Here is a 13,537-nt window from a genome sequence, read left to right as displayed (position 1 = left end):
CTATTAAATTATTCATTAATTATCGCAGCAGCCCCTGTGGATGAAGGTGGCACAAAAAACGGATGCTAATTGACCCATCAATAATCCCGCATGCTTCCTTGTGATCCCACCTTAGGAATCCGCGAGCTGGCCCAAACCTTCTGCTCCTTCAACACAACACGCCCAAACTGGCACGTGGTCAAAATGCACAATATTTTATTTTTCACTCTTCTTTTTTTCCCCTCACCCCAGTTGTAATTTTTAGGAGCGTAATGTAAACCATACAATTTTGTATTTGCTTATTTATCTATCTAGCTATCAATGTAGCTAACTATGTAGCTATCTAGCTATCAATGTAGCTATCTATCTATCTATCTATCTATCTATCTATCTATCTATCTATCTATCTATCTATCTATCTATCTATCTATCTATCTATCTCTCTCTCTCTCTCTCTCTCTCTCTCTCTCCGTCCGCCCGTCCCGCCTCTTTCTGTTTTCTCTTAGCTATTTATTTATTTGTTTGTTTATTTGTTTATTTCTTTATTTTATTTATTTTTCCGTTCGGAATATAAATCTACCAACTGAAGAAAACATTAGTCATTCATGACAAAAACACAATTAAAAAATGCTTACAATATTTTTGGGTTTTTAATTATTTTTAAAGAACACAATTAATTAAAATATAATGCTGCAATATTGATTCATTTCAACATTTCCATGTTCCATGTTCATTTCCATGTCACCGTGAGAAATTCTTTTTGAAATAGTTCTTGAAAGTAATTGAAAAAAAAAACCGGCGAGGCATAAACAAAATAAATAAATAAAATGGTCTGTGTGTGGGTTCCTGCTCTGCTGTTTTCTCCCCGTGGTTTCTTCCGTGATTGCAAGCAAGGTAATTAAGAGATTGGGGACAAATTAGCGTTGGAACGAGCTGTCAAAAAGTCACATTCAAGTGAGGGATGCGCAGCAGCTCCACCGTAAAAAAAAATAAAAAAAATAAATGATATAAATTGCCGTTTAAGTGTAGCACCGGCTAATGTTTTGCCGCAAATTAATGTGACACAAGGCAGCAATGACAATCAAGGACTGTCTCATTCTAATTTGGTCGTGCTTAGAGGGGCTTTTGTGGCGCCGACAGCTTTACACAAATTAACACGATTGCCTTCTTTTTACGAGGCTCGCCATAAATGCCCCCCCTCTACGGCTGGCTAATTAGGAGTTAAAGTGTCGAGTGTCTCTGTTCTGCGGCGCACTTGCTCAAAGGAAGAACAAAGACGGCAGCCTCGCAATGTCTCCCTAATGAACAACAAGAGCTCCTTTAATGGCCGGATGCTACCCAAATGATCAGATATGGACGCCTCGTGCTTTTTGCTCGTTAAGGAAATTATTGGCAGGTTGCATAGCGGGGAACGACTCGCCGGCGTTCTCTGAGGACTTGACGACGTTCAAGGAATGTACCCGCTGAATAACGTGATGAACATGTTTAGAGACGGCGTTGCGCATCTGTCGTGTCATCAATGAAAGCCTGTTGAAGAGTTCTTGCTTCAAATTGTTTTGTCACCAATCCCGATTGACGCCGACTGTATCCAAGAAACAAAAGTGAATTTTGTATATTACAACACGGAAATATTAAATTCACAGAAATATAAAAGTATGTTAGCTTGATGCTAACATATAATGCACAATTCCTTAGACAGGCTTCAGAAATTAGCATTGTCTATCACACAAGGACATACAGAGAATAAAAACTTTGCTAACCGCCATTTTTTACTCTCTGCTTGGTGGGATTACTGCAGCTGAGTTGGGGACCTTCTCTGCTTCTTCTTCACTGCAAAAGCGGCATTTTCATTTGTGAAACGCAAATGAAACAAGAACGTTTTTGTTTCGCAGGCTCTGGAGAGCGAGTTTGTGTCGTGCCAGCTCCACCAGTGGATCGACTTGATCTTCGGCTACAAGCAGCAGGGGCCTGAGGCCACCCGAGCCCTTAACGTCTTTTACTATCTCACCTACGAAGGCGCCGTCAACCTCAGCTCCATCGGCGACACCGTGCTCAGAGAGGTGAGACGCCGATTGGTATCTAGCGGAACCATATTTGGGCAACGTCAAACTCAAAAATATCTAATTTAAAGCAGATCTTTACTTAGACACAGTGTATTGTCGGTGTTGAAATACCTGGCGGAAGTATACGCCGAAACATGTCAGGTATTTCAACACCGACAATACACTGTCTGTAAGTAAAGAATCTGCTTTAAATTAGATATCAAGTAGACAGGATGAACTTAGTACAACGATCAAAAATATCTAGCTATACCTGTTGCTCATTTGTGTTACCGCCATTGCCGAAAACTTTTTCGGAAAAACTCAAATCATCCCCGCTAGGCCCGAACGTGAATAAATGTCCGCCATCTTGGGAAACCAATTTGGTTCCTCACCTCGATCAAAGCTGAAGTTGCATTCCGTTGAAGAGCCCGCTGAGTCAGCATTGAGGGTGAATGGAGGTATAATATGATTATTATAGAAGCGCGCGTACCATTGCTACGTCGATGCTTGGCGGGAGAGTCTGTTAGTCGTCTTACTAAAACGGCTGCGCGCATGAACAATGCAGATATTGCTGAGTGTAGCACTCCGCTACCGAGTCTCTGCTTTTGTACATCTTAACTCATTTACTGCCAGATCATGTGCAAATATGTGTCCACTCCAGTGCCAGGGTTTTTGTCATTGTCACTCAAATTGCACGACCCACAGAATATTGAGTTTTAGGACTACATAAACATTCAATACAGCATTAGAAACCTCAGACTCTTCTTTCATCAGAAAAAAAGAGTTAATTTCTAAATGATATGGGTCTGTAGTTATATGAGCTTGAAAAGATGGTGGCTGTCCAAAATACAATGCAATACTGCCGCTGCTCACCCATAGAAATACTAATCCTGTGACTGTAAAGTTACCTTGAGAGTTTTGAAAGGCGCATATAAATGAAATTTATTATTATTATTATTATTATTATTATTATTATTATTATTATTATTATTATTATTATACGTATTGGTTTATATTGCGCTTTAACAACAGGTGAAACAACTAACATGGACAAAAGGCAAATGCTGCCCCCTTTTGGGAGGGAAAAACATTGCCAGAGGCCATGGTCAGCGCTTTATTGGCACCCAAGCATGAAAAACCAAAACCAGAACAAATTCTGGAATGGCACTCAACGTCATATTTTCAATTCTCGAATAAATTTGGAAATGGCAGTAAATGAGTTAAAAGGGGAAATGGGGGGGAGGGTATCTTTGCAGCATAATAAAGCAGCGGTGGTACTTGAAGCGAGGGTCTTTTCAAGCGGGAAGGTAGATGAGTTGCGGCTTCTCCAAGGAGACGCCGCACGACTAGGGATGCCCTTCATGCTCAGTGGCCGCAGCTTGACGGGCACCGGGGGTGGCGCTTTGATTTATCACCTCATTCGCCCTAATTCCCATCCAGATGTGTTCCGCCTTACGGCCGCGCGCTCCCGCATACGCATGCAGATTCATGACCGTGCCGTTGCGGTCATTCGAGCGCATGCACACATGAACAGTCCATTTTCTCCATCTTTTGCTTTACCCACATTCCCCCCGGTAATGGATCAGTGCTCCTTCATTATTTCGGCCGATCATAAAAACATGCACACACGTTTACGGTGCCGTCAAGCAGCTGGTGCGTGTTTAGTCCAAAAAAGTGCATGGGCATGTGACAGTGGGGGTGTTTTTTTTTTTTCTCTCTGTATTTATTTATTTTTTGCTTACCACCTCTCCAAAAAAAGTATTTTCTCATACTGTATTTTCTGGAATATAAGGTGCACCTTCAATGAATGACATGTTTAAAAACCTTGTCCATACATAAGATGTACCGCATTATGAGGCGCACAGTCAGCTTTTGAAAAAATCTTTTCTTTTAGGTGTGCCTTATCGTGCAGAATATATATATATATATATATATATATATATATATATATATATATATATATATATATATATATATATATATATATATATATATATATATATAAACAACCAATGGGATTTTTTTTCCTATTTCCTCACAAAATGCAGGATTTTCGTGTAATCACAATCGAAAAAGGGGGGGCGCCCTGCATGGCCGTCAGAAGGCCACGTCGCCTCCATGCTTCACTTTATTTGGTCAGAGGCAACACAGATGTGCATTAACGTATCTACACGCACACACACACACACACACGCACACACACACACGCACACACACACACACACAAACACACACACACACAACACTCTCGTCGTAGAGGCGAGACAGGAAGTAATCATGCTTCTGCAGTGATCTCGGCAACATGCCCCAAACTGTGCTGAGATATTCCAAACCCCCTGAAAGATAGAAAACAAACACAATCCCGTTCGTTCAAGACCAAGTTTATGAACATGCACATGTACATGGTCACCTTGCAAAGCATGTGCGCTTGAGTGCGCGCGTCCGCCCGCCCGTGTGTGTGTGTGTGTGTGTGTGTGTGTGTGTATTGGTCATCTTGTCAAAATGTCATCAAAATGGTGGGAGGTGTACCTCCGAACCGCAGTGTCATGAATTTTGAAAGCGATCGGTTAGTTCTGTGCATACCCACGTAAACACAGAAAAGGGTGTGCACACTTATGCATGTTTTTTTTTTTTAAATGAGCTGTACTGGTATTTGATCTGGTTGTTTCAAAAGGTTTGTCAATTGTCGCAAAAACCTGACGCATAAATAAATACGTAAACTACTAAATGAATAAGTAAATGAATAAATAAATAAATACACAAAAAATAGATATTTGATAAATAACTAAAGAACTGTTATATAGACAAATAAATACATGATAAATTACTATCATACATAATTGATAAATAAATAATAAATAAATAAATGATACATTAAATAAGCAAATGAATGCATAAATGAATACATCAATAAACAAAACGTCTGTTTAAGCTCTCAGTCGTACAGCATTGGTCCACCGATGAGAATGATTCTTCAGCCGTCATCTGTACTTCTTTAAAGGTGTCGGACGTTTGGCTTATTGGGGAGACTAAACAAATTCTCAAAAAAAGACTTTATCAACATTCGCAGAGATAACACTAGTGGGCCTCAATCGGCACTACATATGCACCTAAAAGCTAGCAACCACCCATTTGACAACAATGAGGTTAAAATCTTAGCGAAAGAAAATAGATGGTGTCAAAGGTGAGTAGAAGAAGCTATTTTTATAAAACAGCAAAAGCCTTCACTAAATCGCCATGGTGGGGTGAGGTTCAATTTGTATCGTTCCTCCAACCGACTCCTTAGGCAACATAGGCTTAGTTATGCTGATGAGGTGATACCAGATCAAATGGGGCAATCAGGCCAGTCGTAGACCCCATACTCAGGCAGGACAATGGAGGTAATCAGTGTAGCCGCAGGAAGTAGTCCTCTGCTCTCCCCATCCTGAGAGCAGGGACCAATCATAGCAGAGTCTGGCAGTGCCACGTCTGGACAGTAGGGATATATATAGGGTCAAAACTACCAGCAAAAGATTTTAGTTCGCTGACGAAGCCTCTTGGATAAGAAGCGAAACGTCCGACGCCTTCACAGAAGTACAGGTGACGGCTGAAGAAACCTTCTCATTGATAAATAAACAAATTAAGTAATTAATTAATATTTGATAAATAACTAAATAAATAACTGATGCATACGTAATTCTTCTTCTTTTCCCTTGAAGGGGTCGCCACAGCGAATCAGTGTCCTCCATCTTCAGAGGTATGAGCCGCATGGTTTTTTTTTTTGGCCAAGCTTTTACGTCGGATGCCCTTCCTGACACAACCCTCTTTATTTATCCGGGCTTGGGACCGGCACAAGAAGACTTATGTCCCTTTGTAGCTACCGAACAAGCAACTCGCTCAGTAAAAGGCTCCCAAACACAAAATTGCTTAAGAATGAATGATTCTCTGTATAAATGCTAAATGAATCAATACATAATTGATAAATAATTGGAAAATAAATAAATCGATAAATGGTACAAAAATAAATAAATAAATTGTTGATGGTATGTCTGGTAAGTAAGGACCAGTTGAATCCATTTCTGTCTCCGTACAATGAACTTAGCCATGAAGATTTGGTTAAGAACTCTCATTTTCATAAGCTCATGCGTTGCAAAGGCACCGACAAGCGTCCTTGTCCGTGTGTGAGTGTGTGTTTGGAATGTGCCAGATGGGACCTCGCAGCTGCCAAATGAACGCAAGCCAAACCAAAAGCAAGCAACCAGGAACACATAAGCCACTTCCCCGGTCAACTACTTTCTTCCTACCAAACAGCAATCAAACACCAAAAAAAACGTGCGTCTCGCTAACCCTGACATAGAACAGCCTCGGGGCCAAACCGCAAGTCGTGCTCAAAGCGAACTTAGCGCTCAGTAATGGCCGACTCCGGGGACACGCCCTTTGTCGTCTCGCGCGGCTCTCGGGGGTCCGTGACGAGCAACAGGCCCCCGGCGATGTCGCTTCCGCAGGAGCTCAGCTGAAGAGCAAAAAGGCTCGGCCGGCCCTGCGCGCGTTTATTTAACTAATTAAGGCGCTCAGACTCAGGACGACATGTGATAGGTGAAGGATCGCAGATTCCGCTCGCCGAGACGCGCTACATCGGGCCTGGGCTAACTTTTGTACTTTTTGGGGCCAAGGATGAGGTAAATAAAAATAGTTCTTAATTTTGTTAAATCTTAAAGGACAACCGATGCCTCCGGGCAAGTTGTGTCCATAATTTGTAACATCACTTCAAATGACTTCGACTGAGCGTATTTTAATAAGATTCCACCGCATATAGCTATATTTTACGTTTTGAGACTCGCACTGAATATTCAGGAAGTCTTGTTTTTGAGTTGGTGATGAGTCCTCATGTGACGTCACTGAAGGAACGCCCCTGACCGAAAAAAGCGACACACAATGCATTTTGGGTACTTTGTTTGATCTGAAAACTTTGTGTTGATGGCGAAATTAGAAGGAAAACACATAAATAACGCGATGGTGAATCGTTGTGTGTTACACCAAGACTACTATTGGATATTCGCTGACACCAATTCCCAGCAGACAAATCAGCCCATTTCCAACGGAGCTATATGCGGTGGAATCTTTGTAAAATACGCTCAGTAGAAGTCATTTGAAGTGATTTTCCAAATTACGGACACAAACTTGTCTGGAGGCGTCAGCTGTCCTTTAAGAGGCGATATGAATCAGAACTTTATTAAATGATATTTTTTAAGAAAAAAATACAGTAAAGTCTCGTTATATTGATATTCAAGGGAGTCCGAAAAAATATCGATATAACCGGGACTATCGATATATCCGACCCTGTTTGCATGTAATTTTCTCCGTGCGTGCATAGAAATAGTATCGATATAACCGGGACTATCGATATATCCGATATCGATATAACGAGACTTTACTGTATATAACATCAGAAAACGGAAAGTCGTCAAAAAATAAATCAAATTGTCAGCAATGACTTTCCAATCTTCATGCAAATGTCCTTTTTTTTGTAATTAATATAAATCATTTTTTTTCTTCCCCTCCCCATTCACCGTGATTGCACCGCCATTTTATTGTTTTCATTCCCCTCTTTGTGTTGTCGCCCCAGATTAGCCTAAATTTGTCTCGTTTGACATACGGATCCGTCTTGTCAAGCGGCAAACGTAAATCAGGCGACGTCGGGCGCCGTAGGGCGTCGCCGCCATTTAAATGTATAGAATATAGAAAAGCCTAATCAGATATGGGCCAGCGCCTCCAAAAGGGATTGGCCTTGGCCACGCCCCCCATAACCCCCACCCACCCACCCAACCCGTCAACTCCCCACCATATAATCACCTGCGTATAAAACGGGACGGGCTGACCTACAGTGGAGACCTCGTAAACGTCACTGTAATGAAGACGGGTGGAGTGACAGCGAGGAGTCGCTTCCACGCATTAGTTTACGCCGCCAAAACGACGTCTGCGCTAGCCGCTAATTTTTAATCCGGATGTTGTCCAATGCTCAAGCGGGGTTGACAAACTTTGCTGGGTGTTCAGAGCAGTTTTAATAAATGTAAAAAATAAATACATCGTTTTCCACCCAATGGTGGATGGGGGGGTAAAATGCTTAAGCAGAGGAAAAGGCAACCTTTATGACCTTGACTGATGCACTGCTGTCCTCTCACTTAGCGGGACGGCCGGCATGGAAAATGTTAGCGTTCTCCTCCGTGAATGGAAGTTGCATTCACTGCGCGCCGCCTCCTCAATGTTTTCCCACAGTCGGACGTGGCTGACGAGGTGCTCTGAAGGATCTCTTTCACGACGCTCGCACTCATGTGTGACTTGATGTCAACAAAATTAAGTCAAAGCACATTTCTCTTTCTTTTTTTCCCCCGCTGCCTGCTAACCTTTCGCGCACAGCCCATGTAAACAATCAGGTGCTGTCTCGTTCAATGAAGTCAACCGTGGATGGTACGCCGTCGCGCTCAGCTAACCTAGCGGCCTACATCTGAATTTAGAAAATACATATTTAGAACATTAAGTGATTTCAAAATGAAGAAACCCCTTCCACCACTCTCGCAGATGGCGATGTGTTCAGAACTAATCATTTATATCATTCACTTTTACGTATTTATTCTCTCCTTTTTTCCGTGGGGGGGAAGTTTACACTTTAAAACGGCATGTGATGATGCAATACTAATTAAAAATTGAAATATTCATAAAAAATACAATATATATATAGATATATAGATCTGTATCTATATATTCCTGCATCTGTTGCTGTTGCAATATCACAACTTCCAAGATGTACAACCCAGAGCTCCTTGAGACACTTCATGCAAAAACCTATCAACCTAGCTAAACAGAATACAATTGATGAGGAACTGGGTAAAATTATCGCTGAGAAAGCATGGCAACTTCACTCCATTCCATCAAGCCATCAACAACCATCACAAAGGTAAAGAAAACAACTTTATTGTACACTACATTGTATTTCTTTAATTACAATACCATAGCACATTTATTATACATAAAATAAGGTATATTTGTGTAGTTTGAAGGCTTATTTAATAGAAAATTATGTTTTATGGGGACCTGGGAACGGATTATTCTCATTTTAATGGTTCCCTATGGGAAAATAATATTTAGCATACACACTTCGCCTGACACACACTTTTTTTTTTATATGAACAGGCTCAAAACACATTTATATTTTTAGTCAAAAATTTTCTGTAAATTCAAAATGATCTGGGAATTTTGGGGGATCTTTTACACCCCCGCCGCCCCCTCCCTCCCAACGCTCACTCCACAGCGTGCTGCAGTCTCAGTGACAGTGAGCGCCGTGATAATGTCCAGAGGCCGCTCGGCCGGCGTCGACTCTGACATTTATGGTCCTATACCTCTTCATTAACACCAGCTAACCAGCCTGCGCGCCGCCGCCCTCTGTGGAGGATCAATTGGTGCACAGGCGCGCGCGCGCGTGTCAAGGCAGCGCTAAAGTGTTTTCATATGAGCACAAGTGTGAGCATTTATCCACCCCGTCGCTGATATGAAGCCGTTCGTCTTTGTTCACCGTATTAAAGACGACTCCACATGTTTCCTTGTGTCTTTCCAGGCGGTCGAGTCTCAAATTCAAAGTTTCGGGCAGACCCCCTGCCAGCTGCTCATCGAGCCGCACACCCCTCGAAGCTCGGCTATGCAAATGGTAAGTGCTTCTGGGACATAGTTACACACATTCTCTGAGATTTATTTATGTATCTTTTTTTTGGGGACGATAATGCTCTTGATAGTTCGCGGAATCTTGATGATACTTCCCCATGCTCAAAAATGGATCAGTTTTTGCGAAAGTGTGTATCCTAGCGCCTCAATCCTCGCACAAGGTCAGAAAAATAGCCCACAATGACAGTTTTGCCAATCGACAGGAAATTTGGTTGACGTGTATTTTGCAAATGGGTATAAGAGGAAGTCTCGGAAAACCTAACTGAACAGGAAGTTGGCCATTTTTCTTTTTATTCATGTATTTATTTTAAAGGACAACTGACGCCCCCGGACAAGTTGTGTCCATAATTTGTAAAATGGCTTCAAATGACTTCTACTGAGCGCATTTTACAAAGATTCCACGGCATATAGCTATATTTTACGTTTTTAGACTCGCACTGAATATTCAGGAAGTCTTGTTTTCGAGTTGATGACGATGCCTGACATGACGTCACGTCTGGAACGCCCCTGACCGAGACAGCGACACACAATGCATTTTGGGTACTTTGTTTGGTCTGAAAACTTCGTGTTGATGGCGAAATTAGAATCTAATCTTGTGTTGCACCAAGATTACTATTTGATTCTAGTTGAGACATATTCCAAGCAGACAAATCAGCCCATTTCCAACAAAGCTTATGCACCATCTTGTGCATTTTCTGGGAGGCTACATTGGAGTCCAGATGCCTCAAAATCCGGAAGGACTTCTTTAATCGATTGCAAACATTTATGCTTTCCTCTTCAGAACTATTTGAATCATATTCAAAACTGGATGAGTAACAAGAAAGCATCTCCGAATCTGAAGCTATTGTTTTGATTCTAGAACAAGGCAAGATGTCCTGGCGTGACGTCACAAACAAGGGGGCGGGACCTTCTGAAACGCACCATTTCCGGGGTCATTTTGAAGTAGTTTTTGGACACTTTAACTCATTTTTATTGGTGTTTTTCATTTGACTAAAAATATCAGCCTGGGTCTTTTGGGTCTTTTAGACGCTCTAAAACGTTTTTCTGATGTCAGTTAGGAAACAAAAAAAATGGTGTCGGTTGTCCTTTAATGGTCCATCCAACGAAGACACTTTTTCCACTTTCCCAATTTCCCACTACCTGAGTTGAAAAAAAGAATAAGGGCCAAAACCAAAGCCGCCTGTGATGGGCCCCAAAAAAACCCTAGAGTCCTTATTAGCGCCGTGTCCCTGCGGTGCTGACAGCTGCCCGCGGACCCCCATCCCCACCTCCCACACACACGCACACACATACACACACAAAGCAGATAAATTCGTGAAGGGCAATGAATGAGTTAACTTCTATTTCTACGATCTTCACTATTCACTTCCGATCTTTGGTTCTTCGGCTAAATTTTTGGACTTCCTGGTTGAACTTTTCTCTTGGCCAAATAAAATCCTGTCAGTGTTTGCGGCCATCTATCTTGACCCTCTTTCTTCTTCTCTTTCCTCTCCCCTCAACTCTCCCCCCCCCCCCATTAAACCCACGTTTTCCACCCTCATCGTGTCTGCACGTCGCCGCCATCCCTCGTTTTGTCCGGGGGGGAACACCTGAACAGTATCTTCTCCTGCAGACGCCGCTGATGTTCACCGAGCAGATGCAGCAGGACGTCATCATGGTGCTCAAGTTCCCGTCCAACTCGCCCGTGAGCCACGTGGCCGCCAACACGCAACCGGGTCTGGCGGCACCCGCCGTCATCACCGTCACCGCCAGCCGCGTCTTCGCCGTCAACAAGTGGCACGGCCTGACAGGTCAGACTTTGGTGTACAAAAACATGTCAAATTCTCCTTTTGTTCATGGTGTTATCTATAATTCCTATAATAAGAAAATAAGACAATAGAAATAAATAATATATTTTTAATTTGTGTTTTTATTGTGAGAAGTTTGTTTACTTCATTAGTATTTACTTTACAAAAATGTTTAGCAATAGTCGGGGGTGTTACGGTCTTTATCATTATCACTATGCTGAATAGTTTTTGCGATTATTTTTTCAAAATATTTGATCATTTAGCACATTTTATTTGACAGAATTTTTTGGAACTATTTTTAGTATTTTTAATTTTAATTTTTGAATTTTTCTACTTTCTATTTATCTATAGTAAAGTCTCGTTATATCGATATCGGATATATCGATAGTCCCGGTTATATCGATACTATTTCTATGCACGCACGGAGAAAATTACATGCAAACAGGGTCGGATATATCGATAGTCCCGGTTATATCGATATTTTTTCGGACTCCCTTGAATATCGATATAACGAGACTTTACTGTATTTATTTTTTCGCCATTGTATTTTATTTGTGTTTGTTTAACAATTTTGTTTATCGTGGCTATTTTAACTTTTTTTTGCATTTACAAATCATTTTGCCTTTTTAATTTTTTTTGTTTTCCGATACTTCTCACTCTTTCATTTTTTTTGCTAAAATTCCAACCGATTTTGGTCTGTGCTCATGTATTTTATTTGTTGCATTTTTGTGAGTAATTTTTTTGTCAATGTAATTATTTTGGATTAGGTTTTATTTATTTATTTATTTATTTATTTATTCGTGTATTTATTTATATATTTATTTATAATCTAAGATGATTACCCAGAAGAATTTGTTCCATTGCTATTTTATTTATTCAGGAAATGTTTCATTTTTTGTTGTTTTCCGCCATCTTACATGAACCAAAAATGGCCAATTTTGTGTTCAGTCTTGGGTCGATGGAACAACTTTTGTGCATCCCCGGAGTCGGCACTCGATTTTGCCGCTGGCCGCCAGCATCGAGTGTACTTCTATCAAATGTGACACACTTAGCAACCTTCGTTTGGCCCAAACGTCCTATTCCATCCATCAGCTGAGACTGATTCATTCCCGAGCTGTCTCGACGCTGTGGCAGGAATATCAAATTTAATCTGGCAAAATTTGCAAACGTGACGTCTGATCAAACGGGCGTGAAACGATCATCATTTTACCCAGTTGCTGACATCTCATTGTCTTAATTAGTCATGTATACATATTTCGGACGGTATGCTCGCTAAATTCGTTCCCTTTGAGGTCATGCTGAAAAGGAAAACCAAACGCTGAAAGATGAAAAATCATAATTTGATCGTGTTATCTTGAATTCAAAACGTCTGTGTAAACTCTCAGTCGTACGGGAGTGGTCCATCGATGAAGTATATAATGAATATATATATATATATATATATATATATATATATACAGTAAAGTCTCGTTATATCGATATTCAAGGGAGTCCGAAAAAATATCGATATAACCGGGACTATCGATATATCCGACCCTGTTTGCATGAAATTTTCTCCGTGCGTGCATAGAAATAGTATCGATATAACCGGGACTATCGATATATCCGATATCGATATAACGAGACTTTACTGTATATATATATATATATATATATATATATATATATATATATATATATATATAGGGCCAGCAAAATTTTTGTTCACTGATGAAGCTTTTCGGATAAGGAGCGAAATGTCCGACACCTTCAATGAAGTACAGATGACAGCTGAATAAACCTTTTAATTTTAATTCAAAATTATGATTTGTAGCAAGGATTTCCAAAAAATTCAGTTTCATCTTCAATTTAAATTCTCAAAACACTGTCCTGTTTGCAAATGTCTCACAACACCAACATTCCACCAGAATTGTGCCAGAGTGTCAATTTTATTGCTTTTGGCCCAAATACCAAAACAGCGAACGGTTAAATCTCCCTCAAATTTAAATTTTGTCTTTTGTCATGAACACACACGTGCAGTGTTCTCAAATTTTA

The 13,537-nt window shown here is 40.8% G+C and overlaps 1 protein-coding gene across 7 annotated transcripts in view; it reads left to right on the top strand.

The window, feature by feature from the left end:
• lrba (LPS-responsive vesicle trafficking, beach and anchor containing) overlaps positions 1 to 13,537 on the top strand; it is a 181,035-nt gene that overhangs the window by 149,429 nt on the left and 18,069 nt on the right. For 4 of the 7 annotated variants that reach the window (XM_089006279.1, XM_089006283.1, XM_089006280.1 and 1 more), the window contains 3 exons: positions 1,872 to 2,039; positions 9,613 to 9,702; positions 11,314 to 11,506. In XM_089006279.1, coding sequence (XP_088862405.1) covers positions 1,872 to 2,039; positions 9,613 to 9,702; positions 11,314 to 11,506 — 451 coding nt within the window. The remainder of the gene's footprint in view (positions 1 to 1,871; positions 2,040 to 9,612; positions 9,703 to 11,313; positions 11,507 to 13,537) is intronic. The other 3 variants (XM_089006285.1, XM_089006284.1, XM_089006281.1) reach the window with 1 other exon arrangement.

This window comes from Hippocampus bargibanti, linkage group LG10, assembly GCF_051943395.1.
Source record: "Hippocampus bargibanti isolate YZ-2025 linkage group LG10, ASM5194339v1, whole genome shotgun sequence".
NCBI classification, from domain to species: Eukaryota; Metazoa; Chordata; class Actinopteri; order Syngnathiformes; family Syngnathidae; genus Hippocampus; species Hippocampus bargibanti.
Note: the sequence above shows the minus strand (reverse complement) of the source record. Positions and strands in the feature narration are given on the sequence as shown.